The following is a 25211-nucleotide window of genomic DNA, read 5'->3' on the forward strand; positions in this document are numbered from 1 at the left end:
CCCAAGTTCAGTGTACACATACGTCGGCAACAACAGTAAATGCATAGTTTCTTGTTAGCCGACTATTAAGTAGCGCTCTATGTTTCAGAAACTCCAAAAAAACATGTTTTTGCCAAAACAACTGCTGAATCAACACTGACATACTGTGAGGACCGAGAAATCAATGATTTTATGAGGATGCACCCCACCTATGGCACGCCAAAGCGGAATTATTTCAACCCTGTACAAAATATTAGCAACATTTTAAAAACGATCCAACATTTTCAGAAAACAAGCCAACATTAGCGGAATTTTTCTTGCAACATTTTTTTTCGTCAACAATTTTTTCGTCCAACAACGAGCGCCACCTGTGAACAACTAATTGAACTATATCCCCTCGAGACGGGAAGAGACTAGAGAAGCAGGTCCAGGACAGATTGCCGCGAAAAATTTATAAATAGTTCGGGAAACTTATAACATCCTCTTGCAGCATCCTCTTGCAAACAGGGCCTACTCCTTACGCATCTTTCTGATTGAGGGAGTAAACATATCGAGGCCACATATCGAGTGATCGATGGCCGGATTTGTCAGGATGTCAAGCCAGCTTCCCAAACTATTTATAAATTTTCGCGGCAATCTGTCCTGGACCTGCTTCTCTAGCCTCTTCCCTCGAGACGAGGTTTAGCTACGGGGTACTTCTGACATGTTTCTTTACACGAATATCTTACGCACGTGGTTGTCACTCGTCATAGATTTTTACCGTCATCAAATTACATAAGTTAAACCCCTACAATCATGACAAACAATTTAAATTTGCTAGCGAATGCTAGCGATTTCGAAGATTTGCTGAGAGAACTGCGGAGATCGTCCCAGCTTAACCTCGTCCCTGCGCACGAGTTCTATTAGCAGTTCATAGGTGGCGCTCGTTGTTGAACGGAAAAAATGTTGAACGAAAAAATTGTTGACGAAAAAAAATGTTGCAAGAAAAAAATCTTGAACGAAAATAAATGTTGCCGTAAAATTTTGTCAACATTTAAAAAAAAAATGTTGGCTTGTTTTCTGAAAATGTTGGATCTTTTTTTAAAATAATGCTTATATTTTGTACAGGGTTGAAATAATTCCGCTAATGTTGGCTTGTTTTCTGAAAATGTTGGATCGTTTTTAAAATGTTGCTAATATTTTGTACAGGGTTGAAATAATTCCGCTTTGGCGTGCCATAGGTGAGCATGGTAAACTTTGAATTCACCATGGTGAACGCTGCATTCACAGTTTACACCTACCCCATGTTGGATTTGACTTGTGGGAAATGATAGGGCTTCCCAATACAACAGGAGCCCTGTGATTTTAGACAACATCTCCCTCATCTTACACCCCAATGTCATGAAATTTTTAGGAAATGTGTTTTATGGTGTATTTATTCTTCGAAAAATGTTTTGATGACTTTTAACCTGGTGGGCGCTGTTTAGGATGACCGTCCTGATCATGTGACTCGCGAAGTAGATCATGTGACAGGCAATGTACAGATTGTATGCTCAAGTCAAACAAACTTTTCTGAAGAAGTTCATTCACCAGTTTTTCCCATTTTGTAGTCGAATGATGGGTGAAAATGAACGAACTCCCCTTTTAAAAGGCGCGGATGATGAGAAGGAGTTATCGGGATGCGGAGGCACAATATGTTGCAATCCCTGGCGTCCCGTGCACAGATATTTGGTGTTGATTATCATGTGTTTTTTGAGTTTTGGTAAGCCCTACGTCCGACAATTGAAATCATGGCCGAATTCAACGAAATTTGTTTTGGCACTAATCAGTGATGCGTTTCACCTTGAACAATATGGCTGGCGCGAGTGGACAGAATTAAGAATTATGCCACGGCATAAATCTGAATTGTGGTGCACCAAAAATCGACCCATCAAAATATCGGACCTCGTGAATTATGCCGTGCCGTAAATAGGAATTGTGGACGGAAATGTCATTTATGGAGGACGGAGATAAATCGGAATTGTGGTGCACCATGGCGTGGCATAATTCTGAATTCTGCCGTGGCACAATTCACGAGATCCGATGTTTTGATTGGTTGATTTATGGTGCACCACAATTCCTATTTATGCCGTGGCATAATTCTGAATTTTGTCCAGCGCCATCTCTGCGGTCAATGCAGAGAGTGTGGAATGGTGTGTTAGGAGAGCAAGAAACGTTTTGGGCAAGAGAGGAACAAAATCAAATTGCATGTAGTAACTTTAGCCTTACATTCAAATTGCTAAATCCATCTTTGAAGGTGATGCCTTGCCTCAAGAGATTAGTACTTCTCTCTTGTTTCCAGGGAGTTACTTTTGCTATGATAACCCTGCAGCCATGCAGGACACCATGAAGTCTGACTTGAACATCGACACACAGACATTCATGGGGTTTTACTCGTTTTACTCCTGGCCAAATGTCATCCTGTGTTTCTTCGGTGGTTTCTTGATTGACCGCGTGTTTGGTGTGAGACTCGGTGCTATCATCTTCAGTCTCTTTGTCACTGTCGGTCAGGTGAGTGACTTCTTGCCACTGCCATAAGGAGACACTGCTCAAATGAGCTAGGCCTCTTGAGGATGCAGTAAAATATTGAGTAAGCGTGCGAGCAAGCTAAAATTTTGCTCTGCAGACAATATCTGTAGTTTGTAAACATGATTCCCAGGACAAAATGGAGGAACGACATCAGCTGAGCAAGGTCACCTCAAACACGGAGGTCGATCCCTGGTGGAGGCCTAATTCCTTGACGTCAGACAGGTCAAATCACTATGGCGACTGAACATGGCGGCCAGCCTTGGAATCATCTGTTCAAATCGGAAACCGGGCACCCAAAGGAAATCTATGCCATTAAAAGAGAGACACACTCTCTGTCCCGTATTATATCACAGAACCATTTGGTTTATGTTTTTCATGCTATTTTTTCAGGGTATCTTCGCTCTTGGTGCCTTTGTGGATAAAGTTTGGCTTATGGATATGGGCAGGTTCATCTTTGGGTAAGTATCAGTCATTGAAGTAATGGTGTGATGGTAATCAGCAACCCTGTTATGGCTGTTTTGGGGGAGAAAGATTATGACATTGCTCTCTCTTTCCATAAATTCCTGCTGAACCATTCAACAATAGGGTGCGACTTATTCACCATAGGTATTACATTCACTTTCACTCCAGTTGGTGGCATATTTCCAGGAGTAAAAATGGTGGTAGCGAGAGGTCTGGCATGCCTTGCTGCAACCTATCTGTTAGCTGCATTCTTACCAGATTGTTAACATGCTCCATCTCTGCTTGCAGTATTTGTAGTGGTCATTGTGTGTGGGACAGAATACATGTCCTATTAAAGCTCCATCTCTGCTTGCAGTATTGGTAGTGGTCATTGTGTGTGGGACAGAATACATGTCCTATTAAAGCTCCATCTCTGCTTGCAGTATTGGTAGTGGTCATTGTGTGTGGGACAGAATACATGTTCTATTAAAGCTCCATCTCTGCTTGCAGTATTGGTAGTGGTCATTGTGTGTGGGACAGAATACATGTCCTATTAAAGCTCCATCTCTGCTTGCAGTATTGGTAGTGGTCATTGTGTGTGGGACAGAATACATGTCCTATTAAAGCTCCATCTCTGCTTGCAGTATTGGTAGTGGTCATTGTGTGTGGGACAGAATACATGTCCTATTAAAGCTCCATCTCTGCTTGCAGTATTGGTAGTGGTCATTGTGTGTGGGACAGAATACATGTCCTATTAAAGCTCCATCTCTGCTTGCAGTATTGGTAGTGGTCATTGTGTGTGGCACAGAATACATGTCCTATTAAAGCTCCATCTCTGCTTGCAGTATTGGTGGCGAGTCATTGTGTGTGGCACAGAATACCTACGCTGTCAGCTGGTTCAAAGGACGCGAGCTCAACATGGTCTTTGGTCTGCAGCTTAGTTTCTCCAGAGTTGTGAGTATATCAATATCCATAAAACCTGGTCTGTGAAAATAGCTTTTCATTGAATTGAAGGACAACTTCTTTTGGCTTCTCTTGATAGGGATGAACTTTGAAGGCGAACGGTACCATCTACAAATTTATCTTATCATGCAACTCCTTATTTTATTTGTACTAAAATCTTGTGCCAACCCTTTTTGCAGGCGCATCATAGATTTTTTCATATTTCAGGGTAGCACAGTGAACATGAATGTCATGCCAACCCTTTACCGTTTTATGGCACAATTTTACCAGGGTTACACGTGTTTAGGAGTCGTGCTACTTATTGGTGAGTTGTTGATCATGAGATTATCAATTATATATTTACAAAGTGCCTGTTGGTAGAACTGTAAAACACTGCCTGCTCGTCCCATCACATTGTTGCTCCAGCTCTGTGTTTTGTTGATCTAAACTAATTTGATTAAAGCGAGCAAATGAATGTCTTCTCCTCTTTACTAGCCTGGCCCTGCTGAGAAAGGGAACAAAGTCCCCTCCACATTCTATGAGACAGCTGTCTCTATCTTGCCCAGAATGACTGGGTTTGACCAGTTGATGAGACAGCTGTCTCTATCTTGCCCAGAATGACTGGGTTTGACCAGTTGATGAGACAGCTGTCTCTATCTTGCCCAGAATGACTGGGTTTGACCAGTTGATGAGGAGGGTCAAACCTAAAAGGAGGAACAATGAACTAACTGAACAAACACCAGACCAGTCAGCCAATGTGCTTTCCACAGTCAGAATCATCAGGAGTTGAATAGCATATGCCTGATGTTGGTTTGAAGGACCATATGTCTTCTCTCATGGCCTTCCCTTGGCTTAGTAAACTCTTGTCTCATACTGAGATTTGATTATTATAGAACAGCTTCTAATTTTATGCCCATCCAGTTAGGACAATCTGGTCATTGCATGGTGGCCGAGTGTCTTTTCAGCTCTTCCCATAATATCTTCTAATTCTGATTTCAGCTGGTTGCACATGTGTCATGTCCCTGTTCTGTGCTCTCGCCTTGGCGTACTTCGACAAACGACTGAACCGGATATTGAAAAAAGATGAAGAAAAAACGGGTAGGGTTGGATGAAATTGGTATAAGCTCAACTCATTTATAGTTGAAGAAGTTTCAAACCTTGAATGTAATGGCGATTGCCTTCAGAGCAGTATTAAGAAGTTTTGAAATGAATGACTGCATAGAGATGATTCTCCATGTGCTCAGGTAGTAGCTCAAACTCTCCCAAGTTTTCCCTGGTTCGAACCCCACAGTCAGCCTGTGACGTGGGTCTCTTTTGTTAAACTGATGCTGAATTAGACTGATTCTTACCATCGCTAGCCCAGTGTTAAGTTTCTTATGCTTGCATCACTCTGGTCCTATTTACGCTGTCGCACAGAGCCCAAAGCCTCCTAAAAGTGGTGTTCTGGTGTTATTTGAAATATCTGGTTGGCCGTATTGTATGCACAGGGCCAATGTGAGTATTAAAGGAAAGTGCCATTATCAGAGGAGGGAGAAGTTTTTCCACTTGACTTACCAGTCGAGTTTGTTGTGAACTTGTACTTGTTGTTTGCAGGTGAAGTGATCCACATGACTGATATCAAAGACTTCTCTATAGCAGTCTGGCTCTGTTGTCTCATCTGTGTTGCCTACTATGTTGCTATCTTCCCTTTCATTGGATTGGGGCTGTAAGTATGTCATTGAAGTGGCCCTATCCTAAATATAGAATTGTGACTATGTCTTCATCAAACCATTGGGAATAATCAAACAAATCTCTCTTCATTATGTGTTTCCACACATCAGACTGCAGTGGTCATTGGGCTCAACGTGGCCTACTTTTGAGGGATCAGGAAGCAGACAGTACATTTTCACGCCCACAAAAAGGGGAAGTTTCATGATAAACTCTACCAAGTATAGATAAGTACTTGCCTCGTCCTTGACGTCCTCGTCCTTGACGTCCTCGTCCTTGACGTCCTCGTCCTTGACGTCCTCGTCCTTGACGTCCTCGTCCTTGAACATTGAATCTGATCTTGATTCATGTCGTGTTTTCCAGCGTGTTCTTTGAGCAGAAGTTTGACATGGAACCAGCAGACGCTAATGCTGTCAACAGGTGTGTTACCTCTAGATTCACCTTTTGGCTGTTTTGATAGGTTAGCCTTTGTGCTCCCTTTCAACAATCACTTCATCTGTGACATTACAGTCTAAACCGGTCTTCATTGTAACCATTCGAATGTATTATGGGCTGATAGCCTGTATTGAAAAGATAGAACGCATGTAAGCTCAAGTTAACCAAAGCTCTATGAATCTTCACTTTCTCATTACAGTATCGTCTACATCATTTCTGCTGTTGCATCACCATTTTTTGGCTTTGTGATTGACAAGACTGGGAAGAATGTATTCTGGGTAATAGCTGGTGTGTTAGTGACGATAGCCTGCCATGGCACACTGGCATTTACGTTCATAAATCCTTATGTGGCAATGGTACGTGTATTGTTTGTCTAATGAATGTAACAGAGTGAGGATGATATATTGTACCTCCTAAGTGACACTGTCATGGGCACCGCCTAGTGTTGTATTACTTGGGCACCCTCCACCGATTGACCGCTCTTGGCCTTGCTCGACTTCAGTGAGCAAATGGACCAAGCCCATCTCCATAAGGAAGTTGCTTGAAGGAATGAATGGTTTGATGTCTCAACAATGAACAGTCAAAGATATGTGAAGTTATGGACAACTCTGTACCTCAGCTTTCCTGTTTTGAATTGAATTGTTTATTGCAAACCTGAATATCATGTAAATTGTAACAATACATTTAATTGTCTTTGCAGAGTGTCATGGGCTTAGCCTACTCTGTTCTGGCCAGTGCCTTGTGGCCAATGGTAGCTTTAGTTGTACCCGAACATCAGTTAGGAACTGCATATGGAATGTAAGTAAGGCTAGTGTGTGACCACTGGCTTGTGAGTGTACTTGTAGTATAGCTTAGCCTACTCCATTCTAGCCAGGGCCTAGCATTTGCTTCCACCCCAGGAGTGTTCTTGTTCCTCTGTGTGAACAGATGGGTAGGTGATAAGGCTGATAGTAGGATGAAACATTCTCATGTTTCAATGTATAATGTAACTACTATTTACTTGTCACACAGTTTCGAAAGAGTTCTTGCAATGAGACATAAGACCAATGTTTCTTTGTGTTGGTGCTTATCCCAGGGACAAGAAAACAGCCAATTCAACTTGTCAGTAGCTCATGGTGGATTCTTCTCCCTGACCAAGCACTGAGTCACTATGGTAGTTAACCAACCAGCTCAAACGAGATTGCACAGCATGAAACCAGGCCAAATTTGAAGTGACTAGGGGATATCTAGATTCCGCAGTGAAATGCGTAAAGAGCAACGCAGAAGAAGAAATATGAAATCATGAAATGGATAAACAGATCATTGTCATGTTGTTCCTTTTCAGAATGCAGTCCATCCAGAATCTGGGTCTTGCTGTGATCTCTATAGTTGCTGGTCTGATTGTCGACAGCAAAGGCTATTTATTCCTGGAGGTCTTCTTCCTTGCCTGGTTGTGTTGTAAGTGTTCCACTTCATAACAGCTAAAATGTCAGATAAATTCAATCAATCAATGCAAGCCGAGAAATTGACCTTGAGTAAATACTTGGTTTATACACTATGAGCTTTGTCAGTACAACTAACATGTTTGACAGAGGTCACCTGGTGATATCAGCTGACCTCCAGGGTTGTCGGTTCTGAGGATCTGGTCATGGGTGTGTGCCAGTTGCAGGCACCATCTCCATAGAGGTCATCTGAAACATAGATACTGCAGCATAGACCTGCAGTCATTAGCTCATCACACACCAGGAAGTTATACACTTGAACTCCCCTGGCATGGACATCAAGCTGTCTCATCAATTATCAGTATGACCGACTTGGACAAGGCCTTGGTTACTTCAGTACCACCCTCCCAACAATCTCATGAGAGAGACCCTGTGGTTACTACAGCAGTCTTAACTTAGTCTTCAACATGAGAGATCAACTCCAGAAGAAGAATTAATTAGCATCTGAAATGTCATCTTCTTCCAGTGGCTCTGATAGGAGCTGTGTTATTGTATGTGACAGACGCCACGCGAGGAGGGAGATTGAACATGTCCGCCGGGACGAGACGCAACATCGAAGAGTTGCAAGAAGAGTAAGAATACTTTTCACATTTATTTCTTTGCTCATTTTGGATGTTGGTTGTGAAATGCACAAAACCCATTCTAGCTCCTTTCAGAAAATGCTGAGCTGGAACGAACATGATAATGAGCACCAGTGAGGGCCACCTTTGATGTTTTGACATCGAACCCTCAGAGACTGTTTTCATGTGAAACAGTTCCCTCTTTCTGAGGTTGTGTGGTCAGTTACAATTGACCAACTAATAACAAAAGTAATCCACCACCTTTGACAATCACCTGGTTTAACCATGTTAACTGCAGTTTCCTGCTGTGTTGGAAACTTGGCATAGCCAGTAAAGCCTTTGTTGTATAAGGTGCGATGTTTCACAACCAACTATTCTTGCTTTCTCTGATATTCACTGGGTTTTTTCGCTTCTTGTGCTTGAGCATATTTCTTGAGTTTTCTTGTCTCATTTTATTTGCTCTGTAGGTGGAATTCTAAGGACATATTAGTGTCCTTTTGAAGTTGCTGTCTCTTGCTTGTGACTTGTCGGACATCAGCCAACCTAATGAAGGGACACACAGGATTAAAAACTTCAACATCCAACCCCGTTTAGGAGGTTATTAATCCTGTGGGTCCTTAGATTTCTGGCAGATTATGCTGCACGCCAAGATCAATTCTTTTGTCGCTGCCCTCACCCTGGAGAATCATTATCCAAACAGCTGAGCCAATCCTGTGCTCTGGATTTCTTAGTATTATGTTCATGTCAAGTCTGTCTCCGTAGATTGTTAAAACTCATGAATTATACATCAGGCTCATCATAAGATGTAATGAGGTGACATTGTGATGAGAGATAAACAGCGTATAGCTATAGCATTACGTGGAGACCAGGAATGGCAGACCTGTTGACTCCAACTCTCAGCTATGTTATACCTATACACTGTTCATGACATCCACCACAGCTGCACCTCTCAGAACACCCAGGTACAATGCTTATTTAACTGGATCATCAAATGAAACAATTATAGCATATTATCTGTTCAGACCTCTGTGAGCACAACAGGTTGTCATCGTCAATATGATGTGACTATAACAATATGAAAAGTTGAGCTTCAGTGATGGATTTCTGGCTTCTGATTCTCCACATTGATCACATTGTTTTTTCACGATCACCCATTTGCTTTGCATGTTTTCATTTTCCGTTGTTTTATTTTCTTGTAGTAAGTCTGTGCAAAACGAAAAGCAGTAGCCCTGCCTTTGTCAGAAATACACATCTCCGTGCTGCTGCTCTAGTCGGGGGAGGATGTGGAGTCTGGAAATGGGAGACATACACGTCCTGTGATTGGACAATGAACTTACTCTTCAGATTTAATTTCTGATTGGACTACATGCTGCCGACTCAACAAACAATTTGTCTGATCTGTTATGGCTTGTTTATTAGATAATGAACTCTTAAAGGAAAAACAACTGTACTTTTGTATTCAACATGAGTCGAGACAAGCCACTGTGAATCTAGCATTTATTTGGATGTACGTCATGCTGGAACATGACGTCATTTCAAGTACATTGACCACAAGGCATGACGTCACTCACCTCGCTAGTATAGTCATCTAGTTTGTCAATTTAACTGAGCATGTGCTTGACCAAAAGTTAGATTTATTCAATAACTGTTTATTCACTTCTCCAAGTCTTGAATTTACTGGAATGGTAGAGACATTTCTTTGGTCTAATTGAAGCACATCAAATAGGTGAAAGGCATATTGTTTCAGAGACCAGTCAGCCGACCTGTCAGTTACAGAGGTAATGATGTTGTGACCACAGGCCACTGAATCAAGTGTCAGTTAGGTGTCAAATCAGTGTAAAAAGGGTTTAGGTAGAAGAGGGAGCAAGAAATCCAAAAGGAGCAAGAAATCAAAAGAGGTCTTTAAGACTGAAAGCTAGGAAACTTTTACAGGAGAGGGGGGGGCGGGGCGGGGCGGGGCGGGGCGGGGCGGGGCGGGGCGGGGCGGGGCGGGGCGGGGCGGGGCGGGGCGGGGCGGGGCGGGGCGGGGCGGGGCGAAGTTGTGTAGTAATAAATTCTTCAGTCTGATGGCCAAAAATCAATAAATTGTTATGAACACTCGTGGGGCCAGTCAAAAGTGACATCATAGGGTTGGGTTGTTGGCAATCCACCTGTCGGTTTAGGAGAAAATCACAGACAAACAAACCGACCTTTCTTGAGTTTAATAGTGTTGGCTTTATTATTTGTCATTTATGACATTGTCCACAAATGGTGCTTGGCTCTGATATATGGCTACATGTCGTTGTATTTCTAACATATTTTTTTGTAAAATGATTTGCATAATTGTAAGTATACATGTAAATTAGAATAATTCATACTTGATAATTGTGCCTCAGCTGCAAAACCAATCACCTGACGGTAAGAGTAAAGACTTGGGTATAGATGCTTGATAATCATTTGGAAGTAATTTTCATAACAAAATGATGATGATTTCAATCGACATCTCACTGTCCGGACAAAAATAATGCATTAAATGGACGGTCTGGTCAGTCATATGTCCGATGCGTTTCATCGCCTGAAGATTGCATTAAAGAATAATCCAGGTCCCATCTGACCTTGGCCACTTAAATGTCAAATTGAAACGGGTCATGGTTACTGTATCATTTGTCTTTTATTCAATTAAACCCATTTTAAATGTTCCCCTTTCCTTTCTCTTTTCATTTTGGGGGAAATACCAACCAGAGGCGTCGCCATTGGGGGCGTAGCCAGCGGGGTCTGTCTCCAGCGGGGTCTGTGTCCAGCGGGGTCCGTCTCCAGCGGGGTCCGTGTCCAGCAGGGGACGTGTCCAGCGGGGGCGTATCCAGCGGGGTCCGTGTCCAGCGGGGTCCGTGTCCAGCGGGGTCCGTGTCCAGCGGGGGACGTGTCCAGCGGGGGCGTATCCAGCGGGGTCCGTCTCCAGCGGGGGACGTGTCCAGCGGGGGCGTATCCAGCGGGGTCCGTGTCCAGCGGGGGACGTGTCCAGCGGGGGCGTATCCAGCGGGTCCGTGTCCAGTGGGGGCGTATCCAGCGGGTCCGTGTCCAGTTGGGGCGTATCCAGCGGGTCTGTGTCCAGCGGGGTCCGTGTCCAGCGGGGGACGTGTCCAGCGGGGGACGTGTCCAGCGGGGGACGTGTCCAGCGGGGGACGTGTCCAGCGGGGGACGTGTCCAGCGGGGGACGTGTCCAGCGGGGGACGTGTCCAGCGGGGGCGTAGCCAGCGGGGTCCGTCTCCAGCGGGGTCCGTGTCCAGCGGGGTCCGTGTCCAGCGGGGTCCGTGTCCAGCGGGGGACGTGTCCAGCGGGGGCGTATCCAGCGGGGTCCGTGTCCAGCGGGGTCCGTGTCCAGCGGGGTCCGTGTCCAGCGGGGGACGTGTCCAGCAGGGGCGTATCCAGCGGGGTCCGTCTCCAGCGGGGTCCGTGTCCAGCGGGGGACGTGTCCAGCGGGGGCGTATCCAGCGGGGTCCGTGTCCAGCGGGGGACGTGTCCAGCGGGGGCGTATCCAGCGGGTCCGTGTCCAGTGGGGGCGTATCCAGCGGGTCCGTGTCCAGTTGGGGCGTATCCAGCGGGTCCGTGTCCAGCGGGGGCGTATCCAGCGGGGGCGTATCCAGCGGGGGACGTGTCCAGCGGGGGACGTGTCCAGCGGGGGACGTGTCCAGCGGGGGACGTGTCCAGCGGGGGACGTGTCCAGCGGGGGACGTGTCCAGCGGGTCCGTGTCCAGCGGGGGCGTGTCCAGCGGGGTCCGTGTCCAGCGGGGGACGTGTCCAGCGGGGTCCGTGTCCAGCGGGGTCCGTGTCCAGCGGGGTCCGTGTCCAGCGGGGGACGTGTCCAGCGGGGGACGTGTCCAGCGGGGGACGTGTCCAGCGGGGACGTGTCCAGCGGGGACGTGTCCAGCGGGGCCGTGTCCAGCGGGTCCGTGTCCAGTGGGGGCCGTGTCCAGTGGGACGTATCCAGCGGGGCGTATCCAGCAGGGGCGTCTCCCCCGAGGTGACCAAAAATGTGTTTTTGACCGCGATTCTTGCCGAAAAATCGCCTGAGAGTCATTTGCTACGCCCCTGCATTCGTTGCCTTGTGGTTTCGTGGCCTTGAGCCAAGGAACACTGCCCACACTTGTTTTAGCACAGATGGTCACCTATTTTCCGTTCAGATGCAATGCATAGTTTGTTTTGATTTAGCATGCCTGTTCCATCATCATTTATTGGCTGTGTTGGGATACTCAGTGAGTGGTTGTCCGAGGCCTGTTCTGCAGTAACCTAATCATCAAAGACAAAATTATATAGAAACTGTCAGGATGGGGTTAGAGATCACGGCCGACGGTTTCCTGCTCTAAATGTTTGACAATCGAGAAAAATAAACTTGCACGAATATTTGGTAGTTGGCCTAATTAAAACAAACAATACTGATAACGCCATGATATTTCAGAGTGGCTCCGTCAGCAGCAGCAAATGTTGGTCGGACCTGATGATGAAGCGTCCAACCGAGAACAGGGTTTGCTCTCAGGAATGGATATCAATCAAGAATTGGTACCTGGAATTGGTTCACTTCAGCTTCCAAACCATTACAACATCAAGATGTCAGCGCTGGCTCATCACAGTAGTGTTATACACTGAACAGGACACTCGGCTTCAATGATGCCTATTTCACGACAAGATAGCAGGACTGCTACTGTGGAACAGTATCCTGACCTGGCTCCGATCACAGTAGTGTCGTACACTAAAAGATCCGACCGAAGACATGAGTCTCTGGGCAAATAAATCCAATTAGTGCCCAACTGTAGTGGTACTCATGCCGGCGTGCTGTGATTGGTGTGATGAATATGTGAGCATTTGACTTGTGTGATACTGACAGGTCCTTGGTGAGTGAGAGGAGGAAACGGAAAGAGGCTGTTGGCTATGTGAAGATAGGCCTCTTCTTGGTGTTGTACATGTCTAGCACATTGTGGGCTGCTGGTTGTGGGGTGAATTAGCAGTGTAGAGCTGTGTACACTGTCATGTCCATGATGTGTGGTTATACTGCCAAAGCAAGTCCAGTGTGCCAGATACTAATGGTTGATAGTGATTGATGACCAATTCACCTCATTTAGTCCTCAGTTCCGAAAAGTAGGTTGTATGAAGCAACATCACAGAACTATCTTTTCCCTTAAGAGAAACTATGCTTGGTTGCATTTATTTTATACTGGTACGTGCATATGATGATTTGATAGAAGTGCATGGGTAAACACAAATATTGTTTATCTGCGCAATATCATGAATGTTATGACTTGGTAAATATATTTTTAGCTCAGCTGACAAATTATGCCAAATGCCCCAATTCTTCCAATTCCTTGATTTACATATTAATCAGTAACAATATGGTCGTATTTCACCTGAGGATCGATCAATTTGCAAGTGACTGATCCTCACTTGGTCAGACTTCTGAGTTAGTCCATTTATCATCTGGCCTAATCCTCAAGCACCCTTAATAGTGAGTTAGGAGGAGGGACAAGGCCGATCCACTGCATCTGGAGTGTATACTGGGTAAGCTGGGTGATCTTTGCATTGCATCACTTAGATAGCAAGTGGATTTCAGATCATGCTGATATCTCCACTATTTCTTGTGGATGCCAAATGTTTGAATTGCCAAACTGTTGCACCAAAGAGGGTGGAGATGAGCCTCGCCAAGAGATCTCTTTGACCAGTCCAAGAGTATAGAAGCTGAGAATGAAAGAGACTTCATGACACAACCAGTCGATCGTCCACGACACAACCAGTCGATCGTCCACGACACAACCAGTCGATTGTCCATGACACAACCAGTCGATCGTCCATGACATGACACAACCAGTCGATCGTCCATGACATGACACAACCAGTCGATCGTCCATGACATGACACAACCAGTCGATCGTCCATGACATGACACAACCAGTCGATCGTCCACGACACAACCAGTCGATTGTCCACGACACAACCAGTCGATCGTCGATGACACAACCAGTCGATCGTCGATGACACAACCAGTCGATCGTCCATGAACAAGAGACCTGGTCAGTGGTATTGTTGCATTACAAAAAGACTGTCACAACCAGATACAGGAGACGTGGTTTGTATATCGCATTGTTAAAAGACAATGTCACAACCAGAAACAGGAGACCTTGGTGGGTGGTATCGCACTGTTACTGGTTGTGACATTGTCTTTTAACAATACGATACCACCAACCAAGTCTCCTGTATCTGGTTGTGACATTGTCTTTTAACAATGCGATACCACCCACCAAGTCTCCTGTATATGGTTGTGACATTGTCTTTTTATAGTGCGATACAATTTGGATTGCGCACGTGCATTTGTTTACAATTTCATTTCCCGCGAAATATCGAAGATCACATGACCTGCTAACGCGGATTGGTTATAACATATACCACAAACGAGGCTGCGAAAAATATCCGGGAACTTACAAGATGGCTGCGACCGAGGAAGGTGAAGGCGAAAGTTGACAACCCAAATATTTTATGTTTACAATTTTTCCGACGCAGAAATGGGATCTAGATGACAAAATTAAACGATCTCGATTAATGCCATGTAAGTATTCATGTTCAGGGTTTGTTTGGATGTTTAGTTGAACATTTGTTTCCCAAAGAAGGTCCTTAGTTGACGATTTTTCTGGTGGTTGTTTTTTCAATTCGCAATGAATAAGCACTGTGAATGTCTGTGTACAATATGTATAACACTAGAGGTGGCGATGAATGATGATGCGCAGTACGAGACTTACATCGAGGAGGAGTGCACTGTAACTGTAACAGTGTGAACATCAGTTGTATTGGTCCTTGTACTGTGTCTGGCTAGCAAGACATGCAACATGTGTACATACAGTAGCCTAGGCCTGTGTAAATAAAAACTGATCAAACAAGCATAAGCAATACGATCTGAGTACGCCTCAGCTAACTTGGGAAGGATAGGCCCTTTCACAGAAGACAAATCAGTGCCAAAACAAATTAAATGCATGCACCGAACACGTCAGAAGGTATTAGCCGACTTCGGACAATGCATGGAGACTCGGCGATCCTTTATTCAAGGTGAAACACATGACGATGACTTGTCGGTGTCGAAACTAATGTCTTCGAAATGGTCAATTAAATAGGGTTAAATAAATGGTAGTTTGAAACTGTGTGAGGATGGCTAGAAGGGCATATTAAGTTATTTTTCATTCTTTTAGTATGATGAGACGATGGGTAACAAATACTCGCACCATTCTCGACGACCGCGCATCAACCCAGCACAGATCCCATGGCTTCTGCGTGGGGCTATCCGGAGTAACAATATCGAGACGCTCCAATATCTCCTGAGTCATCCCCATGAGGTTAATCCCAGCATGGTGATTGATGGATACAGCCCGATCAATCTCTCCATCGAGCTGGGACATGTCCAGATTGTCAAAATGTTAATAAAAGCAGGTTGGTGTTTATACTCGTTGGAACTACTATTTCAATGTATTGTAATTGCCAGAAGTTGGTGAAAAATATTCCAAACCAGACTACAATATTTCAGAGAGATTCAAAATATTTCCTCGCCTCATCTAGATAGTTCTAGAGTTGTTTCTACAACTGTGCTGGAATATTGTAAGAAATCTAGATTGTTTGTTGGGCACCAGGGACTGATCAAAGCTTTCGCTTCAATTTGATAACTGTTTGTTTGTAGGTTGTAATCTTCGGCAGGCTGATGCACCCATCTATCCATTGCTGCAGGCAGCCATTTACGGCCGACCAGAAATCGTGGAGATGCTGATCAAAAGTGGTTGTGATATAAACACGAGGAACGAATCAGATGAGACTGCGATGCATCTCATCGCTCAGGCAAATTCACCAAAACATGTCGAGGTCGCTTCGATTCTTGGTAAGTTGTGCATATGGTAGATAAACAATTGAATTATGTTCGACAAGGATGTAGACAGATACCCATGAATGAGAAAGAGGTCTTTTTTGAAAGTTGGATTACAACCAGGCACGTTTTAGGGGGGGGGGGCATCCCCTCTTATTTTTCAGATTTAGTTTTCTTTTTTTATATCATTAAATTCAGAAAACTTGGGCTGTTTTTGGCTTCACCCCCTCATTGATAAGACACTCGCCATTTTCTTTTATTCCAGTTGCAGCAGGATTTGATGTGAACGCCCTCGATCAAAATCTTATGGCACCTCTTCATATTGCCTCGTTTGAAATCTGTCGGGAAATTGTCAAGTCACCTCGATGCAACCTTAACATACGGACAGTCACAGGTGATACCCCGCTGAAGTGTGCCATAAGGAATCGACAAACAGACACGGTGGAGGTGCTATTGGAGAAGGGTTGTTCCAAGGATGAGGCGAACCTTATTGGGGAGACTCCACTCATGCTGGCATGTGAGAGTGGAGTCAAGTGTCTCAGTGTCGCCCAGGATCTCGTGTGCAAAGGAGCAAATATGGAACAGGTAAGGAGATGGCAGGAGTTGTCTTTAATCGAGCTGCCATGTTAAAAAAGCATTGTCTGAAAACTACAAAAGATAAGAGTTACTTCAGGCTCTAAGTTTTTCTTCCCCTGTGGGCCGAGGCAGAGTCTCCTTGACATGATCAAACAGTTCAAAACATTTTCAGAACGATTATGCGTCGCATCAAGCTGTTGTGAGATAGTGTGTGTCCTTCACTATGTTGGTGACTGTGGTAAGGGTCCTCTCATCACCTCAACGCCTGACTTCTCTATTAAGGTTGATAACCAGGGTATGACCGCCCTCCACCACGCTGCTCACTGTGGCCAGGATGACATGGTCACGTTCCTAATCAGGTCAAGTAAGTATGCAACAAAGCTCATGATGGCAATGAAATAATCCTTAACCCTTTATAGGCTGCAGGGTTTTGGCATGCTAGTACCCCTGGCCCAAACTGGGGATTGTAGAATAGCTGGTGATACCCAATGTCATTAGTGAGGTTGTCCCTGAGTAGAAAACAGAACTGCTCTTTTTACAGGGGACCACAGTAAACGATAGAACTGACAGTAAATTTAGCAGTATAAATCTGTCTCGGTCAGTAGTATGGGACATCCCAGTGATTATTATATGAGATCTGTCTCGGTCAGTAGTATGGGACATCCCAGTGATTATTATATGAGATCTGTCTCGGTCAGTAGTATGGGACATCCCAGTGATTATTATATGAGATCTGTCTCGGTCAGTAGTATGGGACATCCCAGTGATTATTATATGAGATCTGTCTCGGTCAGTAGTATGGGACATCCCAGTGGTTATTATATAAGATCTGTCTCGGTCAGTGGTATGGGACATCCCAGTGGTTATTATATGAGATCTGTCTCGGTCAGTAGTATGGGACATCCCAGTGGTTATTATATGAGATCTGTCTCGGTCAGTAGTATGGGACATCCCAGTGGTTATTATATGAGATCTGTCTCGGTCAGTAGTATGGGACATCCCAGTGGTTATTATATGAGATCTGTCTCGGTCAGTAGTATGGGACATCCCAGTGATTATTATATGAGATCTGTCTCGGTCAGTAGTATGGGACATCCCAGTGGTTATTATATGAGATCTGTCTCGGTCAGTAGTATGGGACATCCCAGTGGTTATTATATGAGATCTGTCTCGGTCAGTGGTATGGGACATCCCAGTGATTATTATATGAGGTCTGTCTCGGTCAGTAGTATGGGACATCCCAGTGATTATTATATGAGATCTGTCTCGGTCAGTAGTATGGGACATCCCAGTGATTATTATATGATTTTTTCAGACTGTAAAGCAACGAATAAGCAAGACAAAAATGGCCGCACACCTCTGTATCTGGCGACGAGTAGAGGTAAGTCAGGTACTTGTCTTCTTACAGTCACTCTTCTGTTAGTGTAAGGGATTGTTCAACATCTTCCCAAGAGTACAGTACTGGCTGTCAGCGTGTTATTGGCCTGCCATAGCATTTAGAGTTCTTTAAGGCGTGTCAGTGCCAACTGTATACCGTCTATCAAAAATGTTGATCTAAAACAGACAATAGAGTTCACCAGTAGGGATGGTCCTGGGTAAGATGACTCTCAGTTTATGTATTGTGAAATGTTGAACGGTCCCTAACCTTTGGTTTGGGTGGAAATTTGTAATGGAAATCCACATCTTCAGGCATCATCTGGGATTATACATAATAAAGATTAAATGATGATGCAGATTTATTGATATGTAAAGTGCTCAAGAATGTAAAGCACTTTCTATGTACATAAAAATTTGATACACTGCTCTAGTAAGACTATAGGAAAACAATGAGAATTAGAGGAATTGGCGTGTTCGGTTTTGTTGACTTGCCAATTTAGACCTCGTCATACACTCAGAGATAGTATTTGTTACATTTACAGGCCACACTAGTATTGTGCAGTATTTAATCTCAAAGGGAGCAGACATCTCAATACCAAACAAAGAGGAGAAGTCACCGCTATACGTGGGTAAGTAGGACAGATCTCTCTCTATATGGTGACCGCTCTACGTGGGTAAGTAGGACAGATCTCTCTCTATATGGTGACCGCTCTACGTGGGTAAGTAGGACAGATCTCTCTCTATATGGTTACATCCAGGGCCGATTTGTTCAAAGAAAGTTTTGTCACTAACGCTGGCGTTAAGTCTAACGGGTTAACTGAAGGAGATAACGGTATGCTAACACCAACGTTCGTGACAAAAGTCGTTTTGAACAACCTGGCCCTGGACTACGCTGTCTGCAGCATGTTCTTCAAGATCTTCTCTATAAGAGACCCTCTGTGGAAACCTCCTCGAGCGCAAGTGAGTGGTTTTGCGTGCTTGTTGGTGCAGCGATGGAATGGGTTGTCATCCTGTAGCCTTCTTGCAAGATTGAAAGGGTGCTGTTTGGTGCACCTGTAATATTCAGTAGAAATTGCTCAGTTGTTAAGTATATATATGTATTTCTTCATCTTGTAGCTGCTTACTTTGGACACCTCGAAATAGTGACAGATCTCTTAGCAGCAGGCGCCGACATTAACCAATCAGATTCACACAACAAAACCGCGTTATACGTGGCCACATACCACGGACGCACAGACATTGTACGCACATTGATACGGAATAATGCGCATGTGAATCGAACAGATAAGAATGGCAAATCTCCACTGTACATTGCTGTGCTTCATGGGAACCTCCAGATTGCAGAGTTACTTATCAAAGGTATGTAACATTGGCGAGAGCTGCCTCATTTCAAAGGGGAAAGCCCAGATGCCATGAAATAACATGTGAACGTATCCAAATTCCGTATCATCCTTGGGGAGATGTGGCCCCTCATGGGTAGTCTCCCAATGAGGGGGAAAAAACTTGTTTCTCGAAAAGACCAGTGTGACTAATTCTACATGTGCCTTTCTTCTCCAGGTGGTGCTAATGTGAACTGGCCAGACAAAGATGGGCTGGTCCCCCTGCACATGGCCGTCAAGTTCCCAAAGCTGGACATCCCGATGGTGAAGGTTCTGCTGTCTGCGGGCTGTGATCCCCTCAACCTGTACAGCTTCACGCAGTGGCTCCTTGTGAATAACATCATCCCTGAGGACTGTATTGTTGGCGATGAAGAGTTCAACACATGGATCCAACTTGAAAAGACCAACGTAGTGCCACTCAAGATGCTGTGCCGTAGTGCTATTCAAACTATCCTCGGACAGCCAGACACGTACCGATCCAAAGTGCAGGAACTACCGATCCCAACACAATTGAAACATTATTTATCACTGAAGCCACTCTGATACTTGGAGTGTGTAGCCTCTCAATCAATGAGTTTCATCGTGCCATGTCAGTCTCCACGAGCCAAAAATCATCAAAATAACAGAATTGCGATATTTTTCATTTCAGGGGATTATGGAATATAGTTGGGCTAACAAGGCAGGTTTTTGACTTCTAAATCTCTGATAAAACTATATGGTTGTTTCATAGATTTTATCAAGTTTTTGATGTAATGTATTACATCATGCCTGGAAGGTGATGTTTGTGGGATGTGGAAGTGCACACACGATGTATCTATAATGATTCGCTGTGGACTTCAAATTGTCATCTGCTCTTCTTTGTAATGTTCAGTTTGAGGCCGTTATTGATATGGCACAATAAAGACCAGAGGGCTGATTTAATAAAGTATGTAACAGCTGAAGATGATGATGGCTGAAATGCTCATTAAGTATAAGCAGTGGAACTTTCCAATTGGTCTCTTCTGTCTGACATAAGAAGAGTCTATTTCACAATGGTTGACTAATATTTGGTTGAGCACATCATTGTGTACTCTGTCACTATGATGGCCCAGAATTCTGGCTGATGATGTCATGATGCAATTAATTTATTTGAGTGATGTGACTGAGGGGACTCTTGAGAGAGTGAGAGATTGTTTATCTGATGCTCCACTTTGATGCTTTGTCCAGATTGAACTTTGCATGTACTGCCGACATCCTTGATGATGAGATTTGACACTGAGTTGATCTGTGAAAATATCGTCCTGCATCTTGCAGCTCTATGATACCCTAGGTGTATGTGTTCAGCTAACCCTAGAAATAACCAGCTGGGATGGTTAATATACCCTCTTCCAACTGGTTATTGATCTTCTAAGGAGTGCTCTGTCTTGATAAATCAGGATTGTTGGCAAGTAGATTACTGTATTCAAAACCTGACACTTTCATACTATATAACATGACTTCCTGTATTGAGTACAATTAAAGTGTACTTCACTACATTGTATTTCGTGCCAAAACTAGCCTTGGACCCCCCTCATTATCCTGACGTGTCTTTGCAGGCTGCGAATGCCCCGCCACAATCCTGATGCATCTTTTCAGGCCTGCTATGCTCACCTGTGAATATACATTGTATGCCTTGTGAATTATCTTCTATAACTATGACGTATGATTTTGTGTAAGAATGCATTATGAATGTAGTAGATTTTGCAGGTGAGGACAGACACTATTTCAGGCCAGCACTTGAGAGGTGACTCTCCCTCTCATCCAATACCAAGCATTCAGTTTCGAAATAGATTTGTGAATGTAGGACAACCAGTCAACCTATCCATTGGAATGTATTTGTAATAGAAGATATATTGACATTTTCAAGTGCCTTATCAAGATTCGATCACATTGAAATGTTCATTAGACTTGCGTGTCAAACACAAAGTTAAACTGCGAATTCTCAAGTTTTATTTCTGGAATTTGTCACCCTGATCAGGTGAGCTTCTTTGCATTTCAAACCCTGAAATAGTGTTTCTCCTCAGTCTCAGTATGGGTACGGTATGTATCAATGTGTACAATCATGAATAGTTTGATATACTTTCACCAGGTGGAGTTATCAATCTCGATTCTTAGATTGTGGAGAACTATGGAGTACATTGTACTGCATTATTCAATGTGGCTAAGGATCGACGAGTTTGAACGATTTCAGATAACACCGCTGAGGTTTGGGTGGAGTTTTAGTTCCTACCACAAGTTGCCCTCGTAGGACATGCTGAAAACACACCTCGGTGGGAGCTTCATTCCATCGAATGTAATACCACTCTCCATATCGGCATATCTCCATCTAAATCTCGGGAGCGCTGCCGCCAAAACAAGCTGCTATCTATTTACTTGCAAACCAATGTTGAAGTGTGTCCATGGACATGATCTAGTCATCATTTCAGTCGTATCGTCAGACCATTTTTCTGTGGCCGGGGACCTCATGTTGCAGTTTTGGAGATTGTCTTCGGCCCAGTTTCATGTATAACATATTCTAGCTGTTCTCTTGTTGATGTATAATTTCAAGAAGGACATGGCGAAGTGAACTCATTTTGTGTCGAGGATGCTTGGTTTGCTGACCATAACGTGACATCAAATATATCATGTATCATGTAAGGGAAGTCTATTGGCTTTCAAACCTCTTGCACAAAATGAGTTGATGTCTCTGTGGTCCATTTTAGCATTTGATCTTTGTGAGTGTTGTCCACCTGGTTGTTTATCAGGCTGTCTGAGACATATTGAGAGATGTAGTGGGCGAGGTGTCTGGTTAGATTTGGAGGCTACACACTTGGGTCGATGAATGGGCCTTGCACTGAACATTATGAGTGGTGTCCCTGTGCTCACTCTACAGTTTGTCAGATACCCTTGGTCACCCTGTCCACTGGGGAAATCACCAGCTCGAGCTTCAAAGCTCATATAAAAACAAATGACGTATACATTCAGAGATGATTTGTGGAGTTGTTTGGCCATCATTCCAAGTGTGTAGACTCCATGTTATTAACCCCTTGAATGCATGTCAGTGATCTAATGTGAGAGTGCGCATGCTTGGTATAATGCACCATGTCAATACAACACTCAATGCCTTTAATTATTGTATTTTTTCTACAAAATGGTGAGATTTTAATATATTTCTATGTCAGTATACTGTGTAGAAGTTTGAGGGTCTGCCTGGCTTTCGACTGGTTGTTACACCAAATTATGTGAAGCATGTATTTTAGAAACAATCCCAAAATGCTTCCGTGAGTGTCAAAATGTGTTTGCTTGAGATAAACGAAAAAGCTTTTGCCTTTGAAAAAAGTCCATGTGGTGAAAAATAGGGCGCACTGTGCTTGACCTGGGCCAACCAGTCAAACCAAAGGCCAGGCAGACCTTTACAACATCAGTGTACATGTATACAACTGTGTCTACGTGTCCGTTGAATGTATGATTACTGTAAATTGATTGCAAGAGACACCCATGAAATTGAGCAAAAATGTGTATTCTATTCACCCCACCATGTAGCTGGAGATATCAAAGTGTTGAAGGAGGATTGTCTCAAGATAATGTCAGGTCACCACTATTCATAAGTAACAAGAGGCAACTTCTTAATGGATGCAATAGAAACTGTGCACACTTGTTCTATAAACCATTTGTCTATACTTTTGGATGTACATTTATGTCTGAAACGCCATTTACACTGGCACTCTGCGACAATAAAAAGTGTTGCCAACAGTAATTTGTTTCTTTCCACATATCAAGTGCACCAGGTATACAGAGGAAAACAAAAAGAATATTTCACTGGAATAAATTCTTTAATTCTGCAAGTTTATTTTAAACTGTGGAGACCAATATTTACACATTGGCCGCCTCTTTCACAGACCTTGGCTGAAAGGTCCACTGTTTTCACATCAAACACATAATGTACAATGTATCTCTTGCTATACGGTTGTATGAATCTATTATGAGGAAAGTTTTGAAGGCTGTTAAAAAAATCAGTAAAATTAAGATCAATGTGTTTGACCATGTTTACACTGCACATACACTACAGTAAGTTACAATGTACATCATTTTGGATATAATAAATGATATGCAAAATTCACATTTCGAGAATCTCCTTCAGAGCTTTCCATATCTTACTAAAGCCTTCCAAGCTTTCCATCTGGCATGTGTCTGGTTGCTGATGGAAATGATATTATCGTCTTAAATCATGAATAAAGGTAATTATGAAATATTTTACTAAACTGTGTTGTTTCTCTTTTCCTTGAATAAAGCATGAAAGGAGTAATGCTGGGCTGGCATTGAGGGAAGGTTGAGGAAGGTTCGAGTTCTCAATATAGGGGAAGGCCAGACAGGGGGCAGTTTTGTACAAACACTCAACAGTCGGCCAACTTATTGCAGATTGCTGTCGTATACTTGCTGTATATACATGTAAAATGCCTTCATGTCCTCCTTACTAAGTGCTGAATATCTGATTGTGAACGGTCCTGTTTATCGTTTCCTGTTCTTTTTCCCATGTTTTCCACCAGATTTCCCATCTATATCCTTTTTCATCTTCTTGGCGGCAGGAGATGAATCTGTTCCCGATGTTGACGTGCCTGCTGATTCTTGTCTTGATTGACTAAGTGCAGCTTTCCAAAGAGCTTTCTTGGCAGCCTGTGTGCTGTTTGCAGCCAATTCCTCCGCTTCTTTCCTCATCTCCGCATCTTTTTTTGCTTGTGCCCAGAGGGCGTTCTTGATGAATCGGTTCGTCACAGGAAGATCTATCTTGGGCGCTAAGGCTTTATCTTGTATTTGCTTTGCTCGGCTCATATACTGTCGGATACCTCCCAGCTCTTGCTTCACCCGATGCTCCTTGGGATTTATCCCCTTCACATTCAAGTACATCCAAAACAAGGAGTTAATAGTGTAAGCAGAAATCAAGTCTATTTTAGCTTTATCCAGCGGACTGAGGTTCTCCTGCACTTCACTGAAAGGTGTACTGAGAAGAGGGTTTATACATGTCTCTATCCTGGTGAGAGCTTCGTCGAAATCGTTCAGACGATCCTGTATTTCAATGGGAAAGTTGTCCTCATCACACGTTTCGTGATCCACGGGCGCTGCCATTTTGAAGCCAGTATAATTATATGGACGGGTCAGAGGTATGATATACTATGACTCTACGTCACCCCGACGCGGCATGTGTGGAAGGGTAATCGGAGGTATCGCTCCAGCTTTTCGGCCCAGTCGGTTCGCTCCTAATCGAAGTCGTTTCGCTCCCTGGGACGGGTTTTTGTTAGGGAATTGAGAAAGTACTCTGGTACAATGAATTAGTTTGTAGAATCGACAACCCCCGAAAGTACATAGGCTTTGCCACTTGCACTTTACCGGGGTACTTTCTCAAGCCACAACAAAAAGTCCAAGGGAGCGAAACGACTTCGATTTGGAGCGAAATGAGTTGGGGCGAAAAGGACATGAATCGAAACAACCGCAATTCGTGTGGAAGTGACTCGACGTAGTTTGGCCAATTAGCACGTGTATTTTGACATTTCTGGGGAAAAACACGTGTTTTCTTCAAGCTTGGATGGATATTTAAAATAATGTTTATTTAGAATTGTGTGGTAAATACCAGGGAATCTGTGGGGTTTCTCGTGTATTGATGCGAAATACTGTTTTGGTGTCTTTCACGTGTTTATTTTGACAGGTTTCGGCCATGTCACGTGGTTGCTCGTCTGCTGAAGATGCTGGCTCTCATCATGCATGTCATCAACCATTGTCGTGGTGAAGCTAATCTCAGGCCCCTGAAGCCTAGTTTGTACTAGTTAGCGGGATTATCGGGCTGAACAAACAATAGTGTTGTCTAGAAGGCATGCCTCACTTCATTTTAGTCTAATGTTCGCTGTCTATTGAGTATTGACACTAGGCC

At 43.8% G+C, this 25211-nt stretch overlaps 5 protein-coding genes across 7 annotated transcripts in view; 4 read left to right on the forward strand and 1 right to left on the reverse strand.

Annotated features, from left to right (window-relative positions):
• The first annotated feature begins 1459 nt into the window (after window positions 1–1459).
• LOC135494554 (major facilitator superfamily domain-containing protein 1-like) lies at window positions 1460–13465 on the forward strand. Of its 2 annotated transcripts, none has more exons than XM_064782644.1 (13): window positions 1460–1720; window positions 2300–2508; window positions 2917–2984; window positions 3813–3921; window positions 4138–4234; window positions 4909–5007; window positions 5503–5614; window positions 5980–6036; window positions 6251–6407; window positions 6752–6849; window positions 7376–7488; window positions 7999–8104; window positions 12528–13465. In XM_064782644.1, the coding sequence occupies exons 1-13, from the start codon at window positions 1495–1497 to the stop codon at window positions 12565–12567; spliced, it is 1491 nt and encodes a 496-aa protein (XP_064638714.1). In that variant the 5' UTR covers window positions 1460–1494; the 3' UTR covers window positions 12568–13465. The 2 variants fall into 2 exon arrangements, with proteins under 2 accessions (XP_064638714.1, XP_064638715.1); XM_064782645.1 differs by lacking the exon at window positions 12528–13465 and adding an exon at window positions 9292–10025 and having other exon boundaries at window positions 1461–1720.
• Window positions 10766–12096, forward strand: LOC135495013 (basic proline-rich protein-like). Its single transcript, XM_064783400.1, has 2 exons — window positions 10766–11835; window positions 11922–12096. The coding sequence occupies exons 1-2, from the start codon at window positions 10766–10768 to the stop codon at window positions 12094–12096; spliced, it is 1245 nt and encodes a 414-aa protein (XP_064639470.1).
• Window positions 13466–14504: 1039 nt separating the features above from the next.
• On the forward strand, window positions 14505–23112 carry LOC135494527 (serine/threonine-protein phosphatase 6 regulatory ankyrin repeat subunit B-like). Of its 2 annotated transcripts, none has more exons than XM_064782577.1 (9): window positions 14505–14663; window positions 15298–15535; window positions 15780–15974; window positions 16225–16544; window positions 16818–16899; window positions 17851–17925; window positions 18455–18541; window positions 19029–19271; window positions 19470–23112. In XM_064782577.1, exons 2-9 carry the CDS (start codon window positions 15310–15312, stop codon window positions 19832–19834), a joined length of 1593 nt encoding a protein of 530 aa, XP_064638647.1. In that variant the 5' UTR covers window positions 14505–14663; window positions 15298–15309; the 3' UTR covers window positions 19835–23112. The 2 variants fall into 2 exon arrangements, with proteins under 2 accessions (XP_064638647.1, XP_064638648.1); XM_064782578.1 differs by having other exon boundaries at window positions 17851–17916.
• Window positions 23113–23532: 420 nt separating this feature from the next.
• Window positions 23533–24417, reverse strand: LOC135494528 (nuclear nucleic acid-binding protein C1D-like). The gene has a single exon (XM_064782579.1). It carries the CDS (start codon window positions 24410–24412, stop codon window positions 23798–23800), a length of 615 nt encoding a protein of 204 aa, XP_064638649.1. The 5' UTR covers window positions 24413–24417; the 3' UTR covers window positions 23533–23797.
• Window positions 24418–24786: 369 nt separating this feature from the next.
• LOC135494643 (uncharacterized) overlaps window positions 24787–25211 on the forward strand; it is a 118522-nt gene continuing 118097 nt past the window's right edge. Inside the window, exon 1 of the mRNA XM_064782798.1 lies at window positions 24787–24906. The gene's annotated coding sequence lies outside the window, so the exon portion shown is untranslated. The remainder of the gene's footprint in view (window positions 24907–25211) is intronic.

The sequence above is a fragment of the Lineus longissimus genome, chromosome 10 (genome assembly GCF_910592395.1).
Source record: "Lineus longissimus chromosome 10, tnLinLong1.2, whole genome shotgun sequence".
NCBI classification, from domain to species: Eukaryota; Metazoa; Nemertea; class Pilidiophora; order Heteronemertea; family Lineidae; genus Lineus; species Lineus longissimus.